Source organism: Sebastes fasciatus, chromosome 1 (genome assembly GCF_043250625.1).
Source record: "Sebastes fasciatus isolate fSebFas1 chromosome 1, fSebFas1.pri, whole genome shotgun sequence".
In the NCBI taxonomy this organism is placed as follows: domain Eukaryota; kingdom Metazoa; phylum Chordata; class Actinopteri; order Perciformes; family Sebastidae; genus Sebastes; species Sebastes fasciatus.
This window is the reverse complement of record NC_133795.1, coordinates 4,355,999-4,383,047: the sequence shown is the minus strand read 5'-3', so window position 1 is coordinate 4,383,047 and position 27,049 is coordinate 4,355,999. Positions and strand designations below refer to the sequence as shown.

At 40.4% G+C, this 27,049-nt stretch overlaps 1 protein-coding gene across 1 annotated transcript in view; it reads left to right on the top strand.

Annotated features, from left to right (window-relative positions):
• cntn4 (contactin 4) overlaps nt 1-27,049 on the top strand; it is a 177,487-nt gene that overhangs the window by 16,266 nt on the left and 134,172 nt on the right. The window contains exon 2 of the mRNA XM_074645407.1: nt 1,985-2,122. Coding sequence (XP_074501508.1) covers nt 2,068-2,122 — 55 coding nt within the window. The 5' untranslated portion in view covers nt 1,985-2,067. The remainder of the gene's footprint in view (nt 1-1,984; nt 2,123-27,049) is intronic.

Below are 27,049 nucleotides of genomic sequence, written 5' to 3'. Positions count from 1 at the left end.
CCTGAAGCAACACACCAACGCAGCCCAGCGTTTTTGTCTGAATGCCTGCTAAAAGTGTTAGTATGGGTATATGAAAATATTGATAGGCTACATATGAGTTTTGCGATACTGTATCGATTCTCCAAAACTTTGTATCTATTTTTAATTAACCTCTTAAAAATCGGACGGCCCGACGGCGAACCTGGCTGCTAGTCTGTCTTTCAGATGTTGTATCGGGCTCAGTTTTAAAGCTAGAGTGAAGGTACTGGCGTCATATGAAACTACAAATTGGTACCAACCATGTCAGTTAGTACCAAGTCAGGTCGGGTTAAATAACGCTCCATGGTTATGCAAAATTTTGGCGAGGAAAAACTGGCATGTCCATTTTCAAAGGGGTCCCTTGACCTCTCACCTCCATGAAAATGGGTTCAATATGGGTATTACCAACAAGTCTCCCCCTTTACTGACATGCCCACTTTATGATAATCACATGCAGTTTTGGGCATGCAGTACAAATATATTATTTTCGCCTATTCTAAAATGATGTTTTTGAATATTTCTGCTCACTTGAGTCCCTGAATTCGTCTTGGAATTACATAAATTGGGTATGACTGGAAAGCGGAGACTCTTGTGGCTCCAATGAGTCCAATTGTATTAAGGTGTAATGATGTTAGTCCCCATAGTAGACATTTCACAGGTTTCATACAAATGGTGTCTTTATACCGTGACAGTTTCCCTAAAATTAGATTTGAAATTTTTTTAATATATGGCCTTGCTTACAGTATTGCAATATGTTGAATCGTATCATGATACATATGGCATCGCCAGATTCTTGCTGAGACGTAGTGGGGCACCCAGTAGCCTCATGGTTGAGGGGCACACTATATGTAGAATTTCAACGTGCATGGTCCAATACCAGGCAGGGGCCTTTGTTGCATGTCATACGTCTCTTTCGCCATGCATCTGGTCTAAGTGTTTGTTGTTGTAATGTTCATTTCAGCCACAGGAGGCTGACGTGCAGTGAGTTTTAATTCACGTAACTTGCTAACACACAATATACTGTATGTACCATGTGTTGCACGGAGAAATTAAAGCTCTCCTGGAAGCAAACAAGAATGCTTTAAGTCTTATTCGGAACATGGGCTAGTGGTGTGCTTCAGCCTCTTGTGGCCGAAATGAGTATTACAACAACAAAACATTTCACCCTGTTTTCACAGATGAAATTAAAAACCTCAGGATCTTAGAAAGTTAATCCCGGAAAAACCTTTTTTGCACCTATTTTTAAGTCATAAACACAGGAGAGACGACAATTTAGATCAGATTTAGAAATATTTTTTTCTCACTTGCCTTTCAGGGCTTCCGTAGGATTGAGACGCTGAGAGTTGCTACCTTCCTGACACTCAACAAACTTTTAATTCTCACTCCTGGGAGATGTTGTCCGTGTTGAGGGAAAAGCACACAAGTGTTGTGAAATTCTTCTAGATGTTTCAGCATTTTTCATCTTTTGGCTTTGCACTTTTATAAGCACAAAGGCTACGAGGCTTCAAGGAAGAACAATGCTATGAGAGCTTAAAGGAGGGGCTTTTGCTTTCATATTGACTTAAAAGCAGCTGTCCCTAGAGTTGCTGGAGATATGAAAATGAATGTATATGAGATATATTTTGTGTTCATGTGCCCACCATCCACCCAACGCTGAAAACCTATCTTTTATTCTGTGGAGCAAATGGTAACAGTAAGGTGCTCAGTGGATTTGATGATTCAAATGGATTAAAAGACTTTATTGTGAAGATTTTAAATGGCGGTTGAGTAAATGTGCCATAAAGTCACAGGTTTACGTTTATGAGCTATAAATGCAGTTCATAATTAATATTGTACTTTCGCTGAGCTCTTTGCTGTACATTCCTGCTGTTGTTTTGTGTTTTGTGAAATGAGCATGCTGAGCGGGAACATGCTGCTAACGAGAACTTTGACACTTTACTCATCTGCCGTGTTTCTTCTCACACAGATCGTGGAAACCAGAAAGGTGCAAACCGGATTCCATACATTTGTGATTGGATGTGAGACTACTTTGAACCTACAAAATTGAAGATGATGTTGCTATGGAAACTGCTGGTGCTGCAGTCACTTATGGGGTGCCTTGCAGGTAAAGTATCTTATTAAGAACTTTTGATGCATGCCAAAGCTGCCTTTGTGAAGTCCTTATTCATATGTATCTGGGGCAGGTGACAGTATCAAAGCCGTAGTTTAGAAAAGGAGCAACCTCACGTAGATTAGCCATAAGCAGACATATTATTTCCCCCACTTGTGTAAAATAATAAGAATTCAATAAGGAAGTTTTTGTTAAAGTCAGCCATTGTCTGCTAAAGACTTTCAATCGCAGGCGATATTGCATTTTGGCTTTGTTGTGTGTGGCACTCGGAGAAGGTTGGCAATATCACTCTGAATGTGAATGAGGGGAGTGTACCGCATCACAGCGAGGATGGAAATATTCATTTTTCACTTGGTTTCATAGATCACGAAAAAGGGCATGATTTTATCAGGAGTGGAAACCTACAGTAATGCTTTGGTAAACTCCGGCCTTGAACCTTACACAATACACACAATACAACACAACGCTTTCTAAAACATCCAGTAAGGGAGATGGCAAATACTGTACTCTATGAATATTCAACATTGCAACTATATAGATTTATTCTTTAGAGATTTTTGTCACACATAATAAACAGTAACTGAATATAAATAAAGAGATGAATAAACAAGTAACCAACTAATATAATAATTTTAAACAAATCAATTCATTACTTTTTAAGGCTCCATAATAAGTGCTGCCATTAGCACACACGCATTAAAGCTGCAGTAGGCAACAATTCCATAATAACCTTTCAGCATATTGTAATTCAAGTGTTCTGAGAGAAAACTAGACTTCAGCACCTCCTCATGGCTCTGTTTTCAGGCTTTAAAAAATCTAGCCTGTGACGGGAGACTTTGACAAATCACAGGTCATTTCAGAGAGAGAGAGCGTTCCTATTGGCTGTGCTCCGGCTGGTGGGCGGTGCTTGGTATTTCCTCAACAGATCTCAACATGGCTGCCGGGTCACAAACTTTTTAATTTTACAGCTAAACAGTACACTACAAGATGTTTCTGAAAACATTTGAGGAGAGAAATAGGCATTACAGTAACAGAATATTGATTCATATTTGATCAGCGCTGCCTAGTTTGACCATTTAGTCAGAGTTTGTGAGTGATTGACTCATAGACGGCAGACTCTAAACATTACAGCAGTGGTCGTTGCAGACGCATCTAGCAGAGATCTGCACTCTATTGAGTTCACCTTTCTTGTTCCTTCCTAAAATTAGATACAAATAGATCTAAATTCATATTCATCTCATGTCAGGTATTACAGATTTACCTGGATTAGTTTTACAGCATGATTGACCCTAATTAAAATTGGTCCACCGTTTTAGTTACAGTAAATCAGCAATCAATCAGTGATTCAGTGAACCAAAGCATGAATCATTCAATCAGCAAAATGTATAAAAAATAATGCAAATATTTAAAGTCATTATTCTCTGAAAAAAAGGCTGTAAGAGAAGGTTAAACTGAGGTCAATTTCTCAAATTGATACACAGTACAAAAGAAGCGATGAGTGAACAGGAAATCATCAATTTCAAACGTCCATCATTCGTTTACGGTGCAGTAAAGTTGAATTATAGCTTCATTATACCATGGTGCCCATTTCAGCCAGAGGCTCTCCGGCATTGATCACATTTTGATGGAGGACTTTAATTTGTCTCCTTTACAAATAGGAGGGGTCAGCAGAGAGCGTCGGTTGAATCATTCAGAGTGTTTAATCAACAGGTATTATACGAATCAAGATGAAGAAAAGGATCTATTGATGAGGTCTGAGTTCTGGCGAAACCTTCCCCCTCTCATTACTCAACACACATTAAGCCTGTTGCGAACCCTTTGCCCTCTTGTGCACATTTCGATTATCAGATTTGTTCAAGAGAACATTGAGCCGTATTGCATCGGCCTTGTGGTTTCGCCTATACACGTCGCCGTTCATCTGGCTCTAACAATCCCACATGACCACGCAGCAGACAGCTTGTGATAATTGCAGCGTGCTTTGGGCGTAGCTGGATCCTTGTGGAGTTCCACATCAAGGGTGCAAACATGTTCTGACACAAATCAGCAGCCTAGTGATGCATATGGATTGTGGACCTTTTTTAGATTAAATTCAAAGTAGAATAATGTACTTTCGAGAATCACATTTTTTGTCTGAAGTAGCATTGGTGTGCGTTGTCCTAACAGTAATAATGTCATTTCAGATCTGACGTGATGATAGAATAGAGCAGAGTACTATATGGATCACTATCCAACTTTTTTATGAGGCTAATCGAATGAGCTAGCTGGCTGAACAGGTGGTTATTTTTATTTATGTTTTATTTTTTTGAGCTGTATCAACCAGCTTTTTGTGTCATGAGAAATCCACTCATCATTGTTATGTTACCGATCAAAAGACCCTGATCATGCTTTGTGTCTAACCCAAGGAGTTCAAGTACCTCAGGGTCTTGTTTGCGAGTGAGTGGACAATGGAATGTGAGCTTGGCCGGAGAATCGGAGCAGCGGGGGCGGTATTGCATTCGCTTTACCGCACCGTTGTGATGAAGAGAGAGCTGAGCCGGAAGGCAAAGCTCTCGATCTACCGGTCAATCTCCGTTCCCACTCACCTATGGTCATGAGGGCTGGGGCATGACCGAAAGAACTAGTGGTTGGCGTTCTCCCTTAGCGATAGGCTCAGTCATCCGTGAGGGACTCGGAGTAGAGCCGCTGCTCCTTTGCGTTGAAAGGACCCAGCTGAGGTGGTTCGGGCATCTAGTAAGGATGCCCCCTGGGCCCCTACATAGGGAGGTGTTCCAGGCACGACCAACTGGGAGGAGGCCACGGGGAAGACCCAGGACTAGGTGGAGAGATTATATCTCCACACTGGCCTGGGAACGTAGCGGACTCTCAATGCTACCAACACTACGTCCATGTCTCTGACTGACGGATATCTCCATAGGTGGTTTACATCGGAGTTAGTTGAAAGCCTGGTGCACTGCCACTGTAAAGGGTGCCTCCATGCGTTGGTATCTGATGCCAAGGGGCACTGACCAAGTGGCGGTACTTCACGAGTTCGAAGTGAGAATGTGTTTCTCTGAAACCTGCACGCTGCCTGTCTCTTGGTATGCATTCATTCGTTGGGATACTCCACTGACCTATTTCTCAGCTATACTCTTCATGAATTTTTTTTTTAAATTATATGACTACTGTACATTAAAATAACTACTACTTCTTTCTGTATGGCGCGTCCCATGTGTGTTCAACCCTGTCTCCTACAAAAGTACGTTCCTATACAACCAAACTGCATTCTCAATTACGTTTCACGGGAAACGTATTTTCTCCCGTATTGTGGTTGTAGTTTTAAACACGTGGTTAAGGTCAATTGAAACAAAACAAAAGCTCAACAAGAGTACTTGGTTAGGTTTAGGAAAGCATCATGGCTTGGCTTACCTTAGTTACGTTATTTAAGTAAAAAAGTAAATGAAAATAAGTCAACGTTGACTTTTGGTTTCACACGGGACACGAACAGCAGTCTCCTGAGTGAAAGTTCTGTGAACTCTCATTGGAAACATATTTGTAATACGTCAAAAACAAACGTAATCCGGGAGCAGTTTCATTGCATGGGAATGTCATTTTTAGGAGACGAGGCTGGTGTGCTGCGGGCATGAGTTGAAGCTATGTATATATATATATGTGATGCCTCCGATGTGTGTTGCACTTTATTTTTCACTTCACTACATATCACTACTTCTGGCAATGACACTAAACACTGGCAGTGTCAATCAACAGCTCAATTTGTAGCTTGAGCAAGAATCAAGCCAGCCTTTTGAAAAATGCTCTAAACAAGAAGGTCATATCAGGTAATATCTACATATAGTATATTTATATACAGATATGAATTCCTGTCTTCTCTTTCTTTCAGACAGCTTTGATGTGGGAGAGAGCAGGGTAAACAGATTTACATCATGGGAGAAGCGTGGGGTTAATGAGGACACAGTTCCTACATTTTTAAACCACCGAGTGAGAGCAGTGTGTGCAGACAGACCCGCTGAGAGCCAACGCCGTGAAAGGGTCGCCCTTAGACTAAAATTGGTTTATCCTCCTTTCAAAATTCACTAGGCATGAACATTTGCTTTAAACAATCTTTCAGGGATGCATATACTCAGACCTCCATAACACTAATGTGTTTTCAGCTGAGCTGGAAATGAACATCTTGGCGCATTTTTAGATCTTTAAGCTGGAGAACAGGATTATTGCAGTAACCCCTCGCGCTTATCAGTTTGGAACAAAACTCACTTTACAATGGATGATATGGCCCGGTTATGGATTAGAGAGGTGGCTGAAAAATGTGCTATATGAGGAAACAGGAATGTTGCACAATATGCAGGCCCTCAAAAGCTGCATGGGCTTTAATATGCTGCAGAGTGCAAGAATGGATTAGCAAGGAAGAGTGAAGCTCATATAGGCTCGGGGAAAGGGATTGTACAGATGTTTATTGCAGCTTTAGTTACACTCCTCAGCCTGGGGAGCTATAAGTTGATTTGTTTTTCATGCACAAATGAATAAAAAGATTCATAATAACATACGTGCCGGTTGAATCCAAAAATCCAATTACATTTCTGAATTAGTCACCTGCTTGTTCACCAGCAGACACCAATGTGTAACGAAGTGATGAAGGGGGCGTTGTTTCATTTTAACTGACAACTCAAATAATGGGCTTTTCAGTGTTTTGGTTATTTTCTATGAGAAATTGAAGTGGCATTCTGGTATTTGTGAACCTGGGCGTTACGCTCATTACTTTAGTCATGATAGAATATTTCAACTCCGTTGTTAAGATTTGGGAGACATGGACGAAGAAGGACACTGATAGGGTGAGCATTGTCTGCTTTCCAAAAGACTTCAATTCAACACAAATCATCCCAAACACTTCTCTTTGTGTCCAACCGCAGATAAACATAGAAACCAGTCCCTGTGGAATTCTCTGCAGTTTTTCTACCAGATTCCAGTTATGGCTACGACGGGCCAAACTGCACCCACCACGTTGTGAAAGTGAAACTTGACGTTGTAAATTGACATAAAAACAACTCAAGGTTTAGGCAACAAAACTACTTGGTTAAGTTTAGGAAAATATTGTGGTTTGGGTTAAAATAAGTATATTAACATATGTACGTGGCGTTAGTTAAATACGTAAGTTACGTTACAAAAGTACGGTAAAATAAGTCAATGTTGTATTTAGGTTTTATATGGGACACGAACAGCGTCTCCTGGGTGAAAAGTCCTGTGTTTGTTTGACCCGACCATCCACCCGATCTCCTTCTTATGCAGACTTTGTCGCTCTTTATACTACGTCACCCGACTTGTACTCGTATCGGTGATCAATCATGTGAAAACATGATAAAGGCCTTCTGAACCTACGAGTCGGTTTAACAGGCCCCTTCTAATCCATATCTATGAGGCTAACCTCTTATTCAATTGGCTAATATCATTTGAAGCGGGTGTCCACAGCCAGTGGTAATCTATAACGGTGTTATTAGGGCTGTCAATCGATTAAAATATTTAATCATGATTAATCACACGATTGTCCATAGTTAATCGTGATTTATCACAAATTAATTGGATATTTTTTTATCTGTTCAAATATACCTTAAAGGGAGATTTGTCAAGTATTTAATACTCTTATCAACATGGGAGTGAGCAAATATGCTGCTTTATGCAAATGTATGTATATATTTATTATTGGAAATCAATTATCAACACAAAACAATGACAAATATTGTCCAGAAACCCTCACAGGTAATGCATTTAGCATAAAACAATATGCTCAAATCATAACATGGCAAACTGCAGCCCAACAGGCAACAACAGCTGTCAGTGTGTCAGTGTGCTGACTTGACTCTGACTTGCCCCAAACTGCATGTGATTATCATAAAGTGGGCATGTCTGTAAAGGGGAGACTCGTGGGTACCCATAGAACCCATTTACATTCACATATCTGGAGGTCAGAGGTCAAGGAACCCCTTTGAAAATGGCAATGCCGTTTTTTTCTTGCCAAAATTTAGCCTGGAGCGTTATTTAACCTCCTTCATGACAAGCTAGTATGACATGGTTGGTACCGATGGATTTCTCATACCTGGGAGCCCGCTACAACATAAAAATAGCAAGTTCTATTAATGTGTTAAAGAAATTAGTGGCGTTAAAATGAATTTGGGTTAACGCCTTATTATCGTGTTAACTTTGACAGACCTAATTTTCGTACATATTTAATAGCAGTTCACATCAAGTTATTAATTAACCTCGGCAAAGATCTTTTATTTACTTGCCTCTTTGACATATCCCACCACACCTCTGTGTCCCTACCGACTCTCAACACAGACCTACGCTCTTATTTTAACTTTGTTAACATGTAACCAATACTTATGTTTACATTTCATATACAAGTTATTATTAAATTCCCTGCAACATATAAATAAAAGATTATATATATCACACACACAGAGATACACACTCGCTGCATAGCATATTTCACTGTAGGAGGAGCTTTTGTTGTAGTTATGAATATCACTAATTAGGTTGGTGTTTTTCAGACATTATAAGGTAACATTTAAAGAATCAATCATTCAACAGACAATACACCCACAGTGTGTGTTACTTAACAAGTGACTAACAAATTGAGCAATTAAACACATATCTGCATTAGTTGTAATAAATGGTTGTAAATGTCAGCCTCTTTAATATTTCATATGTAAAGATAACTGCCTCCAGCTCACTGCTGATGTGAATAAGTATGCTAATATAACAAAGCTGCCTGCATTATTAAATATTTAGTTGAATTTTAATGTATTTATATGAATATTCATTAAAGAGGATCATATAGGGTTCACAAGGGGATCGTATATCTTTTTCTTTTTTTTTTTTTCTCTGAGCTTTATTCACCTGAGGATTGTTTGCTGAGCACACTTACATGATTTATACTCATACTCACCGTCTCTCCTGGGAACTGCCCAGTATGATCAAATTTGTGCGTGCTGTTCGCCGCTGAGCTGCTCTGCTACTTAACGTCAAGAGTAGTTGCTGAGAGAGGTGTGTGTGGGTGTGTGGGTGTGTGCAGATTGAATCAGTTCATAAGCATCTTCCACTGGAGTAACAGTATCCGCCGATATACATCTCCCATCTGCGATATTCACAGGCATTGTTTTATGGAGCCCGAGAAGTGTATTGCTGAGGTAACAACTGAATAAACACTGTTCTGTGAGTCCAGTCGACAGAAATAAGAAGAAATGTCAGACAAAAAACAAGAATAAGATGAGATAAATAAGAGTTTAGTTAGGAAATTCAGATGTTACAGCAGCACAAGAGACAGACAAAGATAAAGAATTATTTGAAAGAAATGAATATAGATTAGGGCTGTCAATCAAATAAAATATTTAATCGCAATTAATCGTACATTTTTTATCTGTTCAAATGTTGTCGTATGGTGAGTTTTCAGAGGGTTGACCCAATTGCAGAGTGACAGGCAGGACAGGTAGTTTTGAACATAAAGCGAGCTTTAATAGAGCTGAACAAATCCAAAAAACACAAAAGGCAGGGAGGGGAACCGAGTACTAAACAACAAATAGAAACAAACAACAAAAACCATGACAGAGGACCAAAACCAACAATCACATACCAGGGAAAACACGAGGAACACCAGGATTAGAGCAGGAGGAAACAAGGAACACGGAGGACAAGGTAGACGGGGCTGGAGAGACAAACGAACCGACAAGGACAGAGGGGAACACACAGGCTTAAATACAGGACATGATACACACAGGTGAAACAAATCAGGGCGGGGCAGACAATCAACAAAAGGCGGGAAAACACACAAAGGAGGGAAGTAAAAACCAGACAAGACACAGGAGGAGTGAATCACCAAAATAAAACAGGAAACACCGGAATAATATATAAGAAACCAAATCCAAAATCACAACCGTTCATAATAATAAGCTGGCACAGCCAGAACATGACAAATGTGGGAGATTTAATACTCTTATCAACATGGGAGTGGGCAAATATGCGTGCTTTATGCAAATGTATGTATATATTTATCATTAGAAATCAATGAACAACACAAGACTATGGCAAATATTGTCCAGAAACCCTGCAGGTACTGCATTTAGCATAAAAAATATGCTCAAATCATAACATGGCAAACTGCAGCCCAACAGGCAACAACAGCTGTCAGTGTGTCAGTGTGCTGACTTGACTATGACTTGCCCCAAACTGCATGTGATTCTCATAAAGTGGGCATGTCTGTAAAGGGGAGACTCGTGGGTACCCATAGAACCCATTTGCATTCACATATCTTGAGGTCAGAGGTCAAGGGACCCCTCTGAAAATGGCCGTGCCAGTTTTTTCTCACCAAAATTTTGCGGAAATTTGGAGCGTTAATTTAACCTCCTTTGTGACAAGCTAGTATGACATTCTTAGGACCAATGTTTTCTAGTTTAATATGATACCAGTAGCTTCACTCTACCTTAAAAACAGAGCCCGCTACAACCTCAGAAAGATTGACTATGTTAATGCGTTAAAGAAATCAGAGAGCTAGCTCATGGCCGCTGCTCTGCACTGCTCTCATACGGCAGTTACAGCTGATAAGGGCGTCTCGACCGACGCCGTTGTCACAGAAGCGTAGCGCCCACCCTCCAGTTCCCCTCCAGGTTAACATGTTAGGTCTGTCAGCGCTGTTGCCTTTGTTTGCACTGTTCGTGCTGTGAGCCACCGGCTCAGGGTCGTGTCTAGAAGGTAACCTGCAAATTGCGAATTCTGATCTGAGATCTGCAAAAGACCCGACGACCTATCCTAACCTTAACTATCTGAGGTCAATGCCTAAACTTAACCATCTTGCGAGATATTCTGCAATTTGATGGTTCTCTTGTAGACACGACCCCGGCTCAGCCGTCGCCATGTTGAGAAGCTGTGGGGAGGCAACAGAAATGCTCTGAATTCTTATTTAAAAAGAGTGGCAGAATAAAATGATGTAAATTAAAAAAAATAAATCGGAGGCATTTTAGAGTAGCTAATTACTGTGCAGAGCCAAAGTAGGTCAGGAAGACTGAAAAAAAAACGAAAAAAAAAAACTTAAGTTGCGAGAAATAATATGTTGTTTTGGCATGTGGTGTAGTGGTGTTTTTAAATTGCTATTAAAATTTAAAATCATTCTTCTGGATAAAAAGGGCCATCATCAAGTAAAATTGAGTTTAATGATTTAAAAAAAAATTGTCTAATAATCCAAATTATGACCATGACAAAATAACTGTAATTTATTTGTTTTGAATTACATCATTATCCTGTTTAGTTTGGGTTTCATTCTCTCTGCTTTTACAGACCAGTGGCTGTGAAATGGACCCTCTCTGTAAAAGCATATTCCATATATCAGTGTCCTCACTATAGAAAATGAATATCCGCAGCCCAGTGAACTACTTATGTGCTTTGACAGAACTATCTATTCTAATAGTTACAAGAAAGCATGAAAGATACGTGCAGATATTCTCCATTCTTGTCACTTTGAACCCGTTTTATGAAGTCTTTTACGTCCGCGCAGCCTTGCCGCGACGTTCATCGGGCCTCCGGCAGCGTGGAGAAAATACATTTTCTTCAAGGTTCATGTGTCGCAGTTCCACTTGCAGAGCCTTGCGTATTATCTCGAACAATCACAGAGGACAGTATCTCTAATGAACTCCACTTAGAGGCTCAGAAAAAAAAGCATCTGCTCTATATATATTTGATCCGCCTCCTCAGAAGATGAACTATCTTTTGCTTTGCTTTTGAGAGCAGGCTGTTATATGAGAGTGTGTGAGGGAGTTGATGAAAACCTTATTTCACAAAGTGGACTCACTTAGGTGCTCCTCAACCTATTTTCTTTATTTATGCTGAGCCATGCTCTATAAATTCATATACTGTCACCTGCAATTGGACTGGAGATTTCTTTTTTGTTTTCTTCTTTAAACTGTCACTTGTCAGCACGGAAACTGCTCTTTGACAGACCAAAGCAGCTCTGCTGTGAATACTAGATGGAGAGTGGGAGCACGGAGATGAATAGGACGCTGATATCCTCTCATTTGTAACCCTTCCCTGTCAGTTTAGGCACTTTTTGGATTACTTGCATATGTTTATTTTTAGATGATTTCCTGACAAAGACCACACAGTAAAATAGATCACAGTAGCGTGCACAGATACACTGATTGACCTGATTTAACATTGTATGCTGAGAGGTAAATGGTAAAAAAATAGGCTATTAAAAACAACCAGACCCCAAGCTGGAGGTCTACAAAGTAGGGGGGAGGGGGGGCTTTAAACAGGCTTCCAGGGGTCCATTGCAAAATGACAACAGGCTCTAACGAAGCCACTGACTAAAAATTTGCCACCAAGAAAATAGGAGCTAATCAGCATCACTGTTATCATCATCCTGATCATCATCATTCTGATCAAGATTGTTGTCATTATCATTGCTGTTAGCAGATCATCAGCAGCTATCATTTACACCATCATCATCACAAACATGATTAAGGCTAGAAAGTTGATATAGCACCAAACAACCAGCCTGGTTTGATGACATTTTGTGAGTACAAAGAGTGGTTTGATGTTGAAATAGAATTAAAGGTCCAATATTGTAAAATGTGAGATTTCCATGTCTCCAGGTCTAGGTGCTTTATAAATCCTGTAAAAGTATCAAAACCCTCAATCCACAGAGAAATGCACACAGCCCGTATTCAGAAACTGCCTTTTTAATGGGCCGTCAGGACTTTCGTAAGGTTGTGATGTCACAACTATACAGGTAGAAAGTGCCCCTACAGTCATTCCCTCGCTGCAATGATGGTGCAGAGACACTGAGAGTGCAGATGTCGAAGACCCTGAAACACTGACCAATCAGAGCAGACTGGGCTTTTCCAGGAGGGGGGTCTTAAAGAGACAGGATCTAAAACGGAGCGTTTCAGACAGAGAGCGAATGCAGGTATATTCAGACAGACAGTACGAGAAAAATAATGTGTTTTTTTTAACATTAAAGCATGTAAACATGTTCTAGTAGAAACCCAAAATACAAGTATGAACCTGAAAATGAGCATGATACGTCCCCTTTAAAATCAGTGTGGTATATAAGTATATACCGACTCTTTAATTATCTTTAACTACGGTTTTCATTGCCTTTCACTGTCTCTTGTTTAACCAAAAGCCTCTTATTTTGTGTAACTTCCAAGTAAAGCCTGACAGATTTTTTGGGGCCAATACTGATATCAATATTTGGGAGTTTAGAAAATGGGAAACCGATATATTTGTCAATATGGTCAAATTTATTGTTAATTATCAGCCGACATATGCACCGGTACAATATACCTGCAATAAGCTAATATCAGCCAATACATCTATATTTATTAGGCCTGTCAGAATTTGCTTTAATGCCACTAATTTCTTTAACGCATTAACGGAACTTGTGATTTTTAGGTTGTAGCGGGCTCAGTTTGGAAAACCTAAAGAATCCATTGGTACCAACCACTTAAGCTAAATTTTGGCAAGGAAAAACTGGCATGGTCATTTTCAGGTTTGCAGTTTGGTGCTAGTCATAGTCAAGTCAGCACACTGACACACTGACAGCTGTTTTTGCCTGTTGAGCTGCAGTTTGCCATGTTATGATTTGAGCATATGTTTAATGCTAAATGCAGTACCTGTGAGGGTTTCTAGACAATATTTTCCATTGTTTTGTGTTGTTCATTGATTTCTAATGATAAATATATACATACATTTGCATAAAGCAGCATATTTTCCCACTCCTGTGTTGATAATAAATACTTGACAAATCTCCCTTTAAGGTGCATTTTAAACAGATAAACAGATAAAAAATCAATAATTTGCGATTAGTCGAGATTAACTATGGACAATCATGTGATTAATCATGACTAAATATTTTAATCGATTGACAGCCCTAATATTTATCCACCTAGCTCTAATTATAAGCCAAGGCTAACCTCAATCCAAGTCACTAAACGTAACCATTACCCACATTTTTGCTCACGAAGAACATGTCAAAACTTTGTGTCCAGTTATCACCTGATTCTTCACATTACTCATGTCCCCAAATTGTCATCTCTGTTCCAGCATTTCACAACCTTTTCTGAGACTGTGTCAGAAGTGCAGCCAATGCAAGTATTCATGTAAAATGCGCAGTGAGCAGCTTAGCAGCTCCAGCCAGTGGCTGGGAGAGCACTAATGCTGAGACAGACACATAGCTGGGGGGTGGAGGCTGTGCAGCCATTTAGCCATGTGTCACCCCAAGACTGGATTCTCTGAGTGAGTCACAGCCTGCCCTGAGCGGGACACACTTGACCACTGCGAGCTTACTGTCATCGCAAATAGGAAAATAGGACAAACTGCTGAAGTCATGGCAAAGGGCTGTGCATGCTGACATTCAAAAACAAGGTTAAAACTATATTTATTTATTTTGTATTGTAATTCTTGTGCTAAAGGGACAAGAATCCTGCTCATGTGCTGACATTTCTAAACTCTAATATAGCTATACTCAACTATTTTTATCATGAAAAAAATCATATCTGTTTAGATTTATGAATTGAACTCTATTCAAACAAAAATAGCTGTCCCTGTGTAGAACCTTAGTCCAACGTAGGAGCATCCAACACAATGCAATAGAACCACATAGATGATATACACAGCACAAGGCTACAAGCAACATAATAGTACACTCCTAAACTTCGCCTTGCATTAGTCATACTTATATATATTATTATTATATATTAGATATCATATCTCAGTACAATATGCTATGCAAGGTTAACCAGTATACATAAGTGTACAACTCAGTACAGTAAACGCAAAGCGAGGCTATATGTATAGCACCTTTCAACGGCGAGGCAATTTAAAGAGCAACTGTGCAGACAGCATGTGTATAAAAAGGTAAAATGTTCAACACTACAAACATTTCCTGTGGTCACATACATTCATACATGCGCATTCCTCGAATGCATAGTGCTCCTCAACCTTGCTTGATGTGATGTTGCATGCAAACTTCATATATATATATAACAGGGCTATATTTAGATTGCAGGCCTCCTAGCAAAAGCACAAACTGCTGAGAAATAATATAGTATTCACATACAGTACATTCATCTTTGGCTATAATAGTCAGTGGAGTTATGCTATTGGATCATCAGTTTTTCTTGTCATAAAATACCAACAGTACTACTGACATAATGACAAATATTTACAGTATCTCGACTCTAATGTTATTTTAAAAAGGTGGAAGACTCTAAGGTTAAAAACACACCTATGCATTATGCATTATCCAAACTCATTATGCAATGCGTCGCTCCAGCAGATTTCTATTGGTGCTCTAATGGATCAAATTTATATGTTGAAAGATTGGGACAGACAGATAGATGACTTGTAGGCCTAATAATGATGTTTCATTAGAGAGATCTCTGTGCAGGTGTTATGGCAATTTTTGCTCGAGCGACGCGGTGAGAAATGCTGCTCCATTTGGCCTGAAAGTAAATGATGAAGCGGCTGCACATCCGATAAGATGAACTCCACGGCTGGATTGTTGCACGGCACCGTGATTCCCACTTCATGTTGTGCTCCCTATAAAGACGATATCTATCTGATGTGATATCAAACATGTGGAAGTACAGGCTCAGCAACAGGCAGCAGCTTCCTGTTTGTGTTGGTGAAAGGGTATGAGCAATAGTGGGGGGGGGATCATTACCTGTACTTCAAAACATGCTTTGAAAGTAATGAAGTCAGATGGCACTATCTACTCAGTACATTAAGTTATTGATGGCAACAGATGGCACTCTTTAGCATATCAAAGAGTCCCTCCTCCGCCAGTTTGCTAACTTATTAGTTGTGTTTGTATTGGCTGTGAATGCTTTATTAAGCAGTAATGTAATCTGAGTTGAATTTACATTTCCTCAGTGCACTTCTCCAATTAATGGCAAGCCCCAGACTGAAGCAAAAAAAAAGAAAAGAGTTTGACTTTTTTTATGGGACATTCTGACATGTCATAGCAGGAGAGCACAGGTGTAATTGGTGCCATTAATAATGGCTGCATTGTGTGCATGCTGGATCGCTGACACGTATTACTGTGACACTTAAATGGAACAGGGCCATTGTTAAAGTTATTAGTTGCCCATTGTGAAAAGAGAGATCCTACTTCAGTTGCAGCAACTTGAATTAGCTTGCAAATGAAATCTTCTACAAGAATTAATGTGGGAAGCACCATTTGTACGTATGAATGTACGTCTCCATGCATAATCACTACACACTTCTTTACATGCAGCATCTGACAGATTACACTAGTGTAGATAGTAGCTCTTAGCCACCACCTAGCCGATATTTAGCAGCTAATAAACCACATGGTAAATTAAAGGGCGGGTCCATCTGCATTGTCTTCCCTTTTTTTTCAAATGGAAACACCCACTCAGCCGTTAGTAAAAAGCAGTGACAAAGGTTACCATAAGCTAATCAGTAAGGTTATGAATAATGTGAAAGCTGGCACTAGCTGAGTGAAAGTTAGCTGTGCTAAGGTTGGAAATAACTGAAAGGGTTAGTTTTGATTTTTGAAGTGGGGTTGTATGTATATTCCCGAATTCCCATTTACCTGTGAGGTAAAATTACTGTTTTTGAGAATGGAGTCTGGTGGCTTTGAAGAGAGCGATATAACAGCTTCAGTTCGGCGAGGTAAAGCGGCTGAGGTCGGGAGCAGTAATTTAAAAAACCAATATCAGTTTAGTGTGCGCTATATTTAGAATATTTTCACCGCTTTACCTTGTCATCAGACAGCCCTTTCCAACGGGGAACTGAAGCTGTTTTATCGCTGTCTTCAAAGCCACCGGACTCCATTCACAAAAACACCTCACACCTGTTATTGTGGGACTTTTAGATCCAAACTAACGTGGCGTCCACAGCAGTATATTACTTATAGCTTTCTTGTTGGTACTCTTGTCTGCTTCTCCAAACTGGGAGCATGCTGACCAACATCTAAGTTAGTAATACACTGACCATAAGGATATGCATATACTGTATATGTGGGGGAAAGTTTGTAGAAGGGCTTGGGACAATAGCATTTGACACTTAAACATATACAGTATATTTAATTTTAATGTTCGGATTTGATTACATAAGAAACACAACTGGGAAGCTACAGAATGATATAAAAACTAAAATAACAACAACAACAACAATGGACCCGTCCTTTAAGGCTCATTGTGATGGCTCCAGCTACACATGGTAATATTATCCCAGTGCACACTCTCTCACCTCATTAGTTTGCTACCTACACAGGTTAATTTCATTTGCAGTCGACCACACCTAAACAATTATCATCACACAGATGGTTTGATTTGGAATCTATTTATTTATAACCACTGAAGGGTTACACAGGAAATTGTCTGTTATATTAATCATTTTGTTTCTATGTCTTTGAGTTCCCGTGGTTGTTGGGGGAGGTCCCTTGCTGCTGGAGCAAAAGGCGTGGCTCAGGGCTGAGGACTCTTAAATCCTGGCCTGCGGGCGAATAGCCTCTTTTGCTTAGGAAGGTTACCAATTGATTGAAATGACCCGGAAGTATGTAAGTGGCAGCCATGAAAAGAGCTGGTCGAATTCTCTAAATGCTAAGGAAAGGTGTCTCTATGCTTACTTTCTAATCTCCATTAGCACGTAGGGTACACTGGACCATCCTTTATGAAAAGAAAGGAGATAAGGCCGTCCCATAATTCCTTGCATGGTGCCGTCAATAACATCCGACCATGACTGTTTAATTGTACATTAAGGATATTGAACATCTTTCCTTGACCTCATGATGTTTTTCCATCGAGGTCAAGGATAAGTGGTTAGGAAAAGACATTAGGACGTAATTTGTTTGACTACTTGACCGCAGGCTGGAACCAGCTCATCGAGCCAAACCATTAGTTGTGGTTTGTGTCCATCTTGGTTACGTCTTGTGTGTTATTTGGTTATTTGAAGACAGACACGTCTTACTGTGACACTTAAATGGAACATTGTTAATGTTATTAGTTGCATGTTGTGAAAAGAGAGGTACTATTTCAGTAACAGAAACTTGAATCTGAAATCCACTCCAAGAATGAATGTGAGAAGCAGTATTTGACTTTGAATGCAATGCCTTGAAATGAATTGGGATTACTTTTCTTAATTGGGATTCATCGTTTTGAGACACACATGCAGAACTACGAGACTTGACTGGAGGACCGCTGCCTCTTCTAAGTCGGCCAATAGTGAATCAGCTTCACTTAGCCAATTAGCCGTGTGGCACCGTGCCTTGTTCCTCAGCCAGTGATCCGGCATTATAATCCCCTCTTGATGAAAGAGTTAGTAACTGTTCTTGCTGCTAGCGCTGGCCCACACTGACGGATAAATACATCAGTTAATTGTGCTGATGCAGAAAGAGTTGGTGAAAAGAAGTGCAGCTATAACAGCGGTGATATAGAATATACACTCAGTGGCCACTTTACTGTAGGTACCTGTACAATCCAATACACAGCTCAGTCAAAAAAACATATTTCAATGCAATCAAAATATAAAACCACCACAGACTGCAACCTCAATAATACATTTATACTTATAATACATTATGAATTTACACCTCTGACAGTGTTAAAGGGACAGTGTGTAGGATTTGGTAGCATCTAGCGGCGTGGTTGCAGATTGCAACCAACTGAGTACCCCTCCGCTCACTCCTCCCTTTCCAAGACTGTGGTAACTTGAGCCGCTGAGTACAAAACCATGGTTAAGCCATTCGTTTCGCTCAGAGGCCATCCATACCATAATAACACTAGTTTTGGAGCAATGGACGTCGGACGTGGCTGGCGGTATCTGGTTTTGCGCTAACGTTACTGCAGTTTCACAAGCTAGTTGGAGGACTATGGTAGCCTTAAGGTAACGTAAAAACGCTGGAGCTAGAGCCAGTGTTTGGTTTATCTGTTCTAGGCTACTGTAGAATCCGTGAAGAGGACCCGCTGCAATATAGCCAAGAAGTGAAAGTTTGCTCCATTGCAACATTAGCGGCCAGCAGCAAAGCTACGTTTTCGCCACTTTGGACTGAAAGTAAATTGTCCGCCTAACAAAGTGGCGTACAAAAATAAAACTAAATTATTTCTATTTTATTGTCATAATTAATTTCTCTACCGAAATGGCCTGTGTTGAACAATAAAAACATTTTAAATATGTAAATACATAAGCGATTTCAGTCCAAAATGGCCGCGGCTCTTGTCAAAACAACACCAGACTTCCTTCTCTTTGCTTCTATACTCTTTGCCCACTTCCTATGTAGATATAAAGGGCTCATGCTAAGCTAACAAAATACAACAATTCATAGTTTCAGGTGATTATACACTAATGAAAACATTGTTATGAATATTATATTCCATTTGCTACACACCGTACCTTTAACAAAAAGTGACTATGCTTCTTAAAGGTAGAATTAGTGGCAGAGCTGTTGTATTGGATTGCATTAGATTGTACAGGTTTACCTACAATAATGAAGTTGCCACTGTACGTCTCCATTTACTACTATGCAAGCACTATTTTACATGTACCATCTATATTACACTAGTGTAGATAGTAGCTGTTAGCCACCACTTGGCCAATAGCTGTTAGCAGCTAATAAACCACATGGTCACGTAATTTAAGGCTCATTTTACGTTTACATAGTACATCAAACTGATATGATACCCATCGGCATAAAACCAATTAAAATTAAGATTTTTATCTCTTTCACCAGCTGGGTAAATATGGCTCCAATGAGAGTACAGCCCAGTTCCATATGTTTCACTGCTAACTGACAGAGTGAAGCTGACTCACCGTTAGCTCACTGTTGGCAGGCGGAGAGAAGGTGTCAGCCATGCAGTCATCTCAGGAAGGACAATGTGATATAGAGGACACTCACTGCAAGTCCCTTATACGTTGGAGTCCTGCCACACATTTAAAGGAATAATATATGCTGAGAGTATATGTCTATACATTGTGTGCTGCCACTATAGTTTCCTTTCATTTCTGCAGGCTATCAATGTTAAAACTTGAAACCTGCTCAAGATAGGCGATCCATCACAGTAAATATGATGCCAGCTTTTATTTATATGAAATTGTTGTTGTGTGTAATGCTATGAAGACTTTCCAAATCATTCTGCATTTACAAATGCATCATATACAATCATAATGTAACTGTGACAGCAATAGAAAAACTGACAAGATGTTCGCTGTAATGGATTACACATCTCTATACAAGTTAGGATTCCACAAATTTAGTTTAAAAATTAATGAAAACAAATGATTGTGTGGAAGGTGGGAAGAAGATTTCAAAAAAATTGTCTTCAATTTGAAATAATGGATAATTCAATAATCACATTCAAATGCATAGCGGTAATCCAACGGTTCAACATAAGAATGACAAATAACTGCAATTCAAATAAAGTCTACTGTCACTGAGCTCTCTTCTAGTGCTAACCCATTTTACACAAACATACATCTCTCCAGCTTCAGTCAGATTAATATATTCTCTTCAATCAATCCTGCGGTTCAACGTTGTTGACTAACTGAAGGACATGTAGCATCTGTCATAGCAGCACCAGCACTCCATGGATGTTGCAATAACTGCCACCCAGAATGATGCACTCCTAATGTGTCTCCATAATCATGCCCAGTGCCCATGAAGGGCATTTCTTAGGTTGACGTGCATGTCGGATGGCTTTATATGTCAAGGTCCCTTCTAGTAGCGCTGCCCTGATCTCTTCAGGCCATTTTACAGTGACAGGATGAACACTGACCTCTGTCATTCCACTGGGTGAGCAGCCTGCGGTGAGCCTGGCGGTGCCAGGCCAGCTGAGCCATGCTGCGAGGCAGACTCCGTGGCCCCCCTTGCCCCTGGTTCTGCGTCCGTGCACACCTCCAAACTGGCCCAGCTGTCCCCACTTCATTATGCGCTGATTAGGAGTAGATTACTCTGTGAGGTGGGTGTGATCACCTTATCCGCAGCACTGCTCAAGGAGGCAACAGCATCTTAATGAAGATTGGTCACATTTTTTGCAAATCTGTACCAAGCCACAACCTCAGGTGCGGAGCAATGACAGCCCGTTCTCATTCACAGGGCATCAAATACTGACGCTTTGTCACGGCCGACACAAGGGCGCCCTTTTGCGGTGGTAGGAGACCCAACGGGCTTTCCATTAACTACAATGTTAACCCATCCACGGCAACAGTAAACGCACAGGGAAAGTGCTGTGGTGGCGCATTATAAAGAGCAAAAGAGACAGGATGGGAGAGGTGGATGGGTCCAACAAACATCCAGGAGGCCGCTGTTTGTGTCCCGTGCGTTACATTTCACTTTCACTTTACAATCAGCTGTTCGTTCGTGTCACGTGTTCACAACGTAAAGTCACATTTTCACTGTAAAAACAGTAATTTTAAGCCAAACCACGTTGTTGTTTTTTTTTCCTAAACCTCACTAAGTGGTTTTGTTGCCTAATCCTAAACAAGTGTTTTTGTTTAATTCACAACATTAAGCACAAGAAGTGACGCTGAGGTGTCTGACAAAGTGTCAGTATGTGACGAGTTGAGATGAGAATTTGTTGGAAGCCAACGCGGAAGTGCCAAAACCTGCAGTTCTTCAGTCTGGCTCACAAAAGCGACTCAATCTTCATAGACCCCCCCCCCCCCCCCCCCACCCACCCATGTTAAAATGCCCAAATTACCACAGAAATAAACATACAACATTTACAGCTTGTTGCAAAAAACAGTTTTGGTCTTTATACCCAATTTTCGTGGCAACTGTATAGGGGTGGGGGAATTTTTATGTAACTCGCCCGTTTAAATTTTCTTACGGCTTAAAGTTAGGCGACAATCCACCTGCTTACCCATTTTTGGATTAGTCGGTAGTTAATCTGTGTCGTCACCTCCAAAATGGCGTCAGGCGGAGCCACCCACATTGAGCTTCACAACGGCTCTGTGACGTTACAGAGACTGAGATGCTTTGTAACTATAATAACATGACCTCAGAACTCCGCCATAAACTATTTGACTCACTGAGGTTTTCATCATATTAAACGCTGTTCTCTCATCTATTAAAGCTTTCATTAGGGTTGAGATCTGCTTGATGACGGTATTAGTGAGAGCTCAGCTATAGCCCATGGAATTGAAGAACATGTCTGGCTAACCTGGAGCAGGCGTCTCTAGGTGCACTCACCTGCTCTTCCTCAGGAGGAGCAATTATGTCAAGATGAAGGAGGGGAGGAGTATCCCCAGATGGCCTCCGAGCCCAGCCCTCGCTAATTGCCGAGATTCAGAGTAGGTTGAAGAGAAGCACTCTCCTCTCCTTTTTCCACTGCCCAAACATCTTTGTTAGGCTTTGTTTTGCTTTGTCAACTCTTGCCTTTTGATATGCATATCAACACATGTTTTATTCATGGCCTTTTGGAGTGGAATCAGTCGAGATCACCTTACTGTTGTCTGTAGGCACAAGAAGTGTTCGGCATTTTGTACGTGCGGACGGGGTTGCCATTTCAAAGCTAATTTTGTGGCGCCGCCTCACTCTCATGCAACCCAAAGAAATGAATGATTTATGTGACTGTCACGCCGAGGCTGCAGAACAACCCAGACTGTGCATCACACACCATTCTTTGGGTTTTTCCGACAGCTTGTAAGGTTTTTCAGCGAGACAGCGGTGCTAATTGAGTGGCTGGAAAAGAACACTGATGAGACAGGAGAGCTACGGGGGTTTACTACCCACATCCCGAAGGGGCGCACGTACAATATATGTTTCACCAGAGCACAGGCTTCATGTTAATCATAACGCTAAAGATGTGAATTTTAATTAAGGCTTTCTTTCAATACAATCACGTCAGTGTTTTATTAAATCTCAGGACACGGTCGCCGTAGAGACTATCTGTGAAATCAGTGCATGTGTGTGTCTGTTACAGTACATTATGCAAGGCAATTCAAAGTTTGCCTGATTATCAGATAGACCACACGCTGCTATCAGATTGAACACATACGTCTGTTTCGTGCAGACTTTGATCTCTAATGGGATTCTGTAGGCAGGGTAAGTCGTTTAAGGGGCTCTGCCTTCGACCATAAAACTAGAGTTACGATGCTTCAGCATCAATAATGATCCCACCACAGAAAGGGAGACACGCTCTGTATTCTATGAGCAAAATCAATGTGTGATAGAGAGTAAAGTCTGTCTGACAGCCAAGTCGTTTCAGCAAATGCCCAAAAATGACATGTTTACGTCCAAGTGACGAAGACGTAAGAATTATGACTGGATGGAAAGGAGGAAGTAGTGTCCCGTTTCCTTCTGACATTCACAGATTTATTTATTTCAACCATGACAACAATGTTTCTCTAACCTTAAAGCTTCAGTAGGCAGAACTGTTTGAGCATCATTGGGCAAAAATTCCATAATAACCTTTCAGCATATTGTAATTCAAGAGAAAACTAGATTTCTGGCCCTCCTCATGGCTCTGTTTTCAGGCTTTAAATCTAGCCCGTGACAGGAGACAAAGGCCAATCACAGGTCATTTCATACAGAGAGAGCGTTCCTATTGGCTGTGCTCCGGCTGGTGGGCGGTGCTTGGTATTTCCTCGACAGATTTCAACATGGCTGCAGGGTCGCAAACTTTCTAAACAGTAACAGAATATTGATTCATATTTGATCAGCGCTGCCTGGATTGTCCGTTTGATCGGAGTTTGCGAGTCTTTGACAGCTGCTCAGAGACAGCAAGTCTCCAGCTCGGCTCTGATTGCTTGTTTTCCTCCGGTCTGTGAAATCTTGCAGATGCCATTAGGAGCACCCGAGGACACAGCGGCACATGATGTTTTTCAGATTACCCGTCTCATGCACTACTGTCAGGATATAGTGACCGTTTTATAAAAATTACTTTTTTTAATCACATTTGTTCCAATCTCCGCCTACTGCTGCTTTACCCAAGTAGGTATTATTATTAAAGGTGCAGTGTGTAGGATTTGGCAGCATAGCGGTGAGGTTGCAGATTGCAACCGACTGAAACTCCTCCCGTGTGTGTGCAGCATGTAGGAGAACTGGCCTTCGCGAAAACGTGAAAATGCGAATGGTCCTCTCTAAAGCCAGTGTTTGGTTTGTCCGTTCTAAACTACTTTTGAATGGTGGCTGGCTCCGTGAAGTGGACCCGCTTTGCATGTAGATATAAACGGCTCATCCCAAGCTAACGAAAACAGAATTCTTATTATCAGGTGAATATACACTAAAAAAAACAGACTTATTAATATTGTATTGCATTTCTGCCAACTGTGGCACGCAGGTCCCCTAACCTGAACCAAGGTATTTTTGTGTCTAAAGCTGACCAAAACCGTAAAGTTGTAATCCTCAAGATTCCAGTCCTGGTTGATTTGCAGACACCGTGGTTGCTGTGGTAACAGAACGTGCCGTTTAATACTACAATAAACACTCCTTGAGCAGCTGCTTCTGTTTACAGTGCAGCCAAACAAACTCACATTAAGTTAGACAATAATAGTTTCAACCGTGATCTGATTTCATTCTGCACATGAGTAGTTTTCTTCACAACAGCAGGACACGGTTAAGTTGGAGGTGTGCAGCCTGTCACCCTTTCACTCTTCACCTAACAGCTCACTATGGTTGAGCCTTCTTGTTCCAGTTGTCCTTTAAAAAAATATAAAATGATCTGCTGAAAAAAAAATGTCTGTTGTCTTGTTTTTTAGAAGCATTATACAACAGAATATAAATAATATAATAGATATAATAGAGTATAATATATTTATGCAAATTAGGATCCTCATCCTCTCTGATATATTCTGCCATACATTTTTTACTTGATCAGGGAGTAGAGACAGTGATATATATGTAGAGCTGCCTTAGTTCTTTGTGGCATCGTTTCAACAAGGTGCTGGAAACATTCCTCTGAGATTTTGCTCCATATTGACATGATAGCATCACGCAGCTGCTGCTGCAGACCTCCTGTTCCGCCACATCCCAAAGATGCTCTACTGGATTGAGATCTGGCGACTGCGGAGGCCATTTGAGTACAATGAACTCATTGTCGTGTTCAAGAAACCAGTTTGAAATGATTTGAGCATTATCCTGCTGCTAGTCATTAGAAGATGGGCACACTGTGGTCATAAAGGGATGGAGATGGTCAGCAGCAATACTCAGGCAGGCTGTGGCGTTTAAACGATGCTCGATTGGTACTACGGGGCCCAAAGTGTGCCAAGAAAAATATCCTCCATATATACTGTATATATTAGGGCTGTCAAAGTTAACGCGATAATAACGTGTTAACGCAAATTCTTTTTAACGGCACTAATTTCTTTAACGCAACGTGATTTTTAGGTTTTAAATGTTGTGTATATATTTGTGTATATATGTCTTCTTTTAAAGGGCCAGTGTGTATTATTTAGGGGCACTAATTTCTTTAACGCATTAATGGAACATGTGGTTTTTAGGTTCGTAGTGGGTTCAGTTTTAAAGCTAAAGTGAAAATACTGGCATCATATGAAACTAGAAAAACCTAAGGAATCCATTGGAACCAACCATGTCATACTAGCTTGTTGCAAAAGAGGCTAAATAACGCTCCAAACTTACGCTAAGTTTTTGCGAAGAAAAATTGTCATGGCCATTTTCAAAGGGGTCCCTTGACCTCTGACCTCCAGATCAGTGAATGTAAATGGGTTCTATGGGTACCCACGAGTCTCCCCTTTACAGACATGCCCACTTTATGATAATCACATGCAGTTTGGGGCAAGTCATAGTCAAGTCAGCACACTGACACACTGACAGCTGTTGTTGTCTGTTGGGCTGCAGTTTGCCACGTTATGATTTGAGCATATTTTTTTATGCTAAATGCAGTACCTTTGAGGGTTTCTGGACAATATCTGTCATTGTTTTGTGTTGCTAATTGATTTCCAATAATAAATATATACATACATTTACATAAAGCAGCATATTTGTCCACTCCCATGCTGATAAGAGTATTACATACCCTTTAAGGTACATTTTGAACAGATACAAAATGGACAATACTATGGACAATATTTAATCAATTGACAGCTCTAATATATATCCTCCTATTGGGCGTGTGTTGAGGTCGGTGTATTTGTGGTCAAAGTACAATTTTGTTGAACTTTTTGTTCAGTTTTAGTTTTTTTGCAACAGTGACAGGAAAAAGACAAAAGATGTTGTTCTGCTGAAAGATCAGAAAACGTGTGAGTGAATGTTCTGAGGGCACTTACAAACGGCATACTTTGTTGTTTAATTTAGAGGACTTGCTGTGGAGGTGAGGTCTCTTCTTTGTTGTCTCTTGCCAGGCGTTGCTGCCTGGATGCTGTGCAGGTGTTACATCATACGTGCTAAGGCTTGTATACTCATTTGTCACTTCACTGGGGGATTTAGTCACCCTGGTGAGGATTCTGACTGCATGTCTGTCTGAGTGGAAGAAAACATCAGTCCAATTACGCTGTTCAAATGCAATTAAAGGGCGATGGAATAAGAAAATATGATTTATTTCTGTCTCAACAAACCTCTTCATGTTGGTGTTTACCTATAAAGTTGATTGGCTTGGTGTTTGTAATGCAGGCTGTGCAGTAAGTCTTTAAAATGGCCACATTAGAGTGCCATGCTGTTCACTAACCATGCACAATACATTTACAGCATGCCTAATAGTATTGGCAGAAGAGCAGTGGTGGTGGGCAAAGCAAACAAAATGGTCTGTTTGAAAGCAGTCATTTTGTAAAGTATTATGATCCAAAGCACAAACAGTACTTACAGGGATTATACAGGAAACCATGACTCAGGGGTTTCTTTTGACTGAATTCATCTTCCTGCAGAAATAATATACTACATTCATCTTTTTTTTGTGTAATGCTAAATACGTATTTCTGCGAATATAAAAAGACGGTTATCAAATTGTACAAATAAAGTCA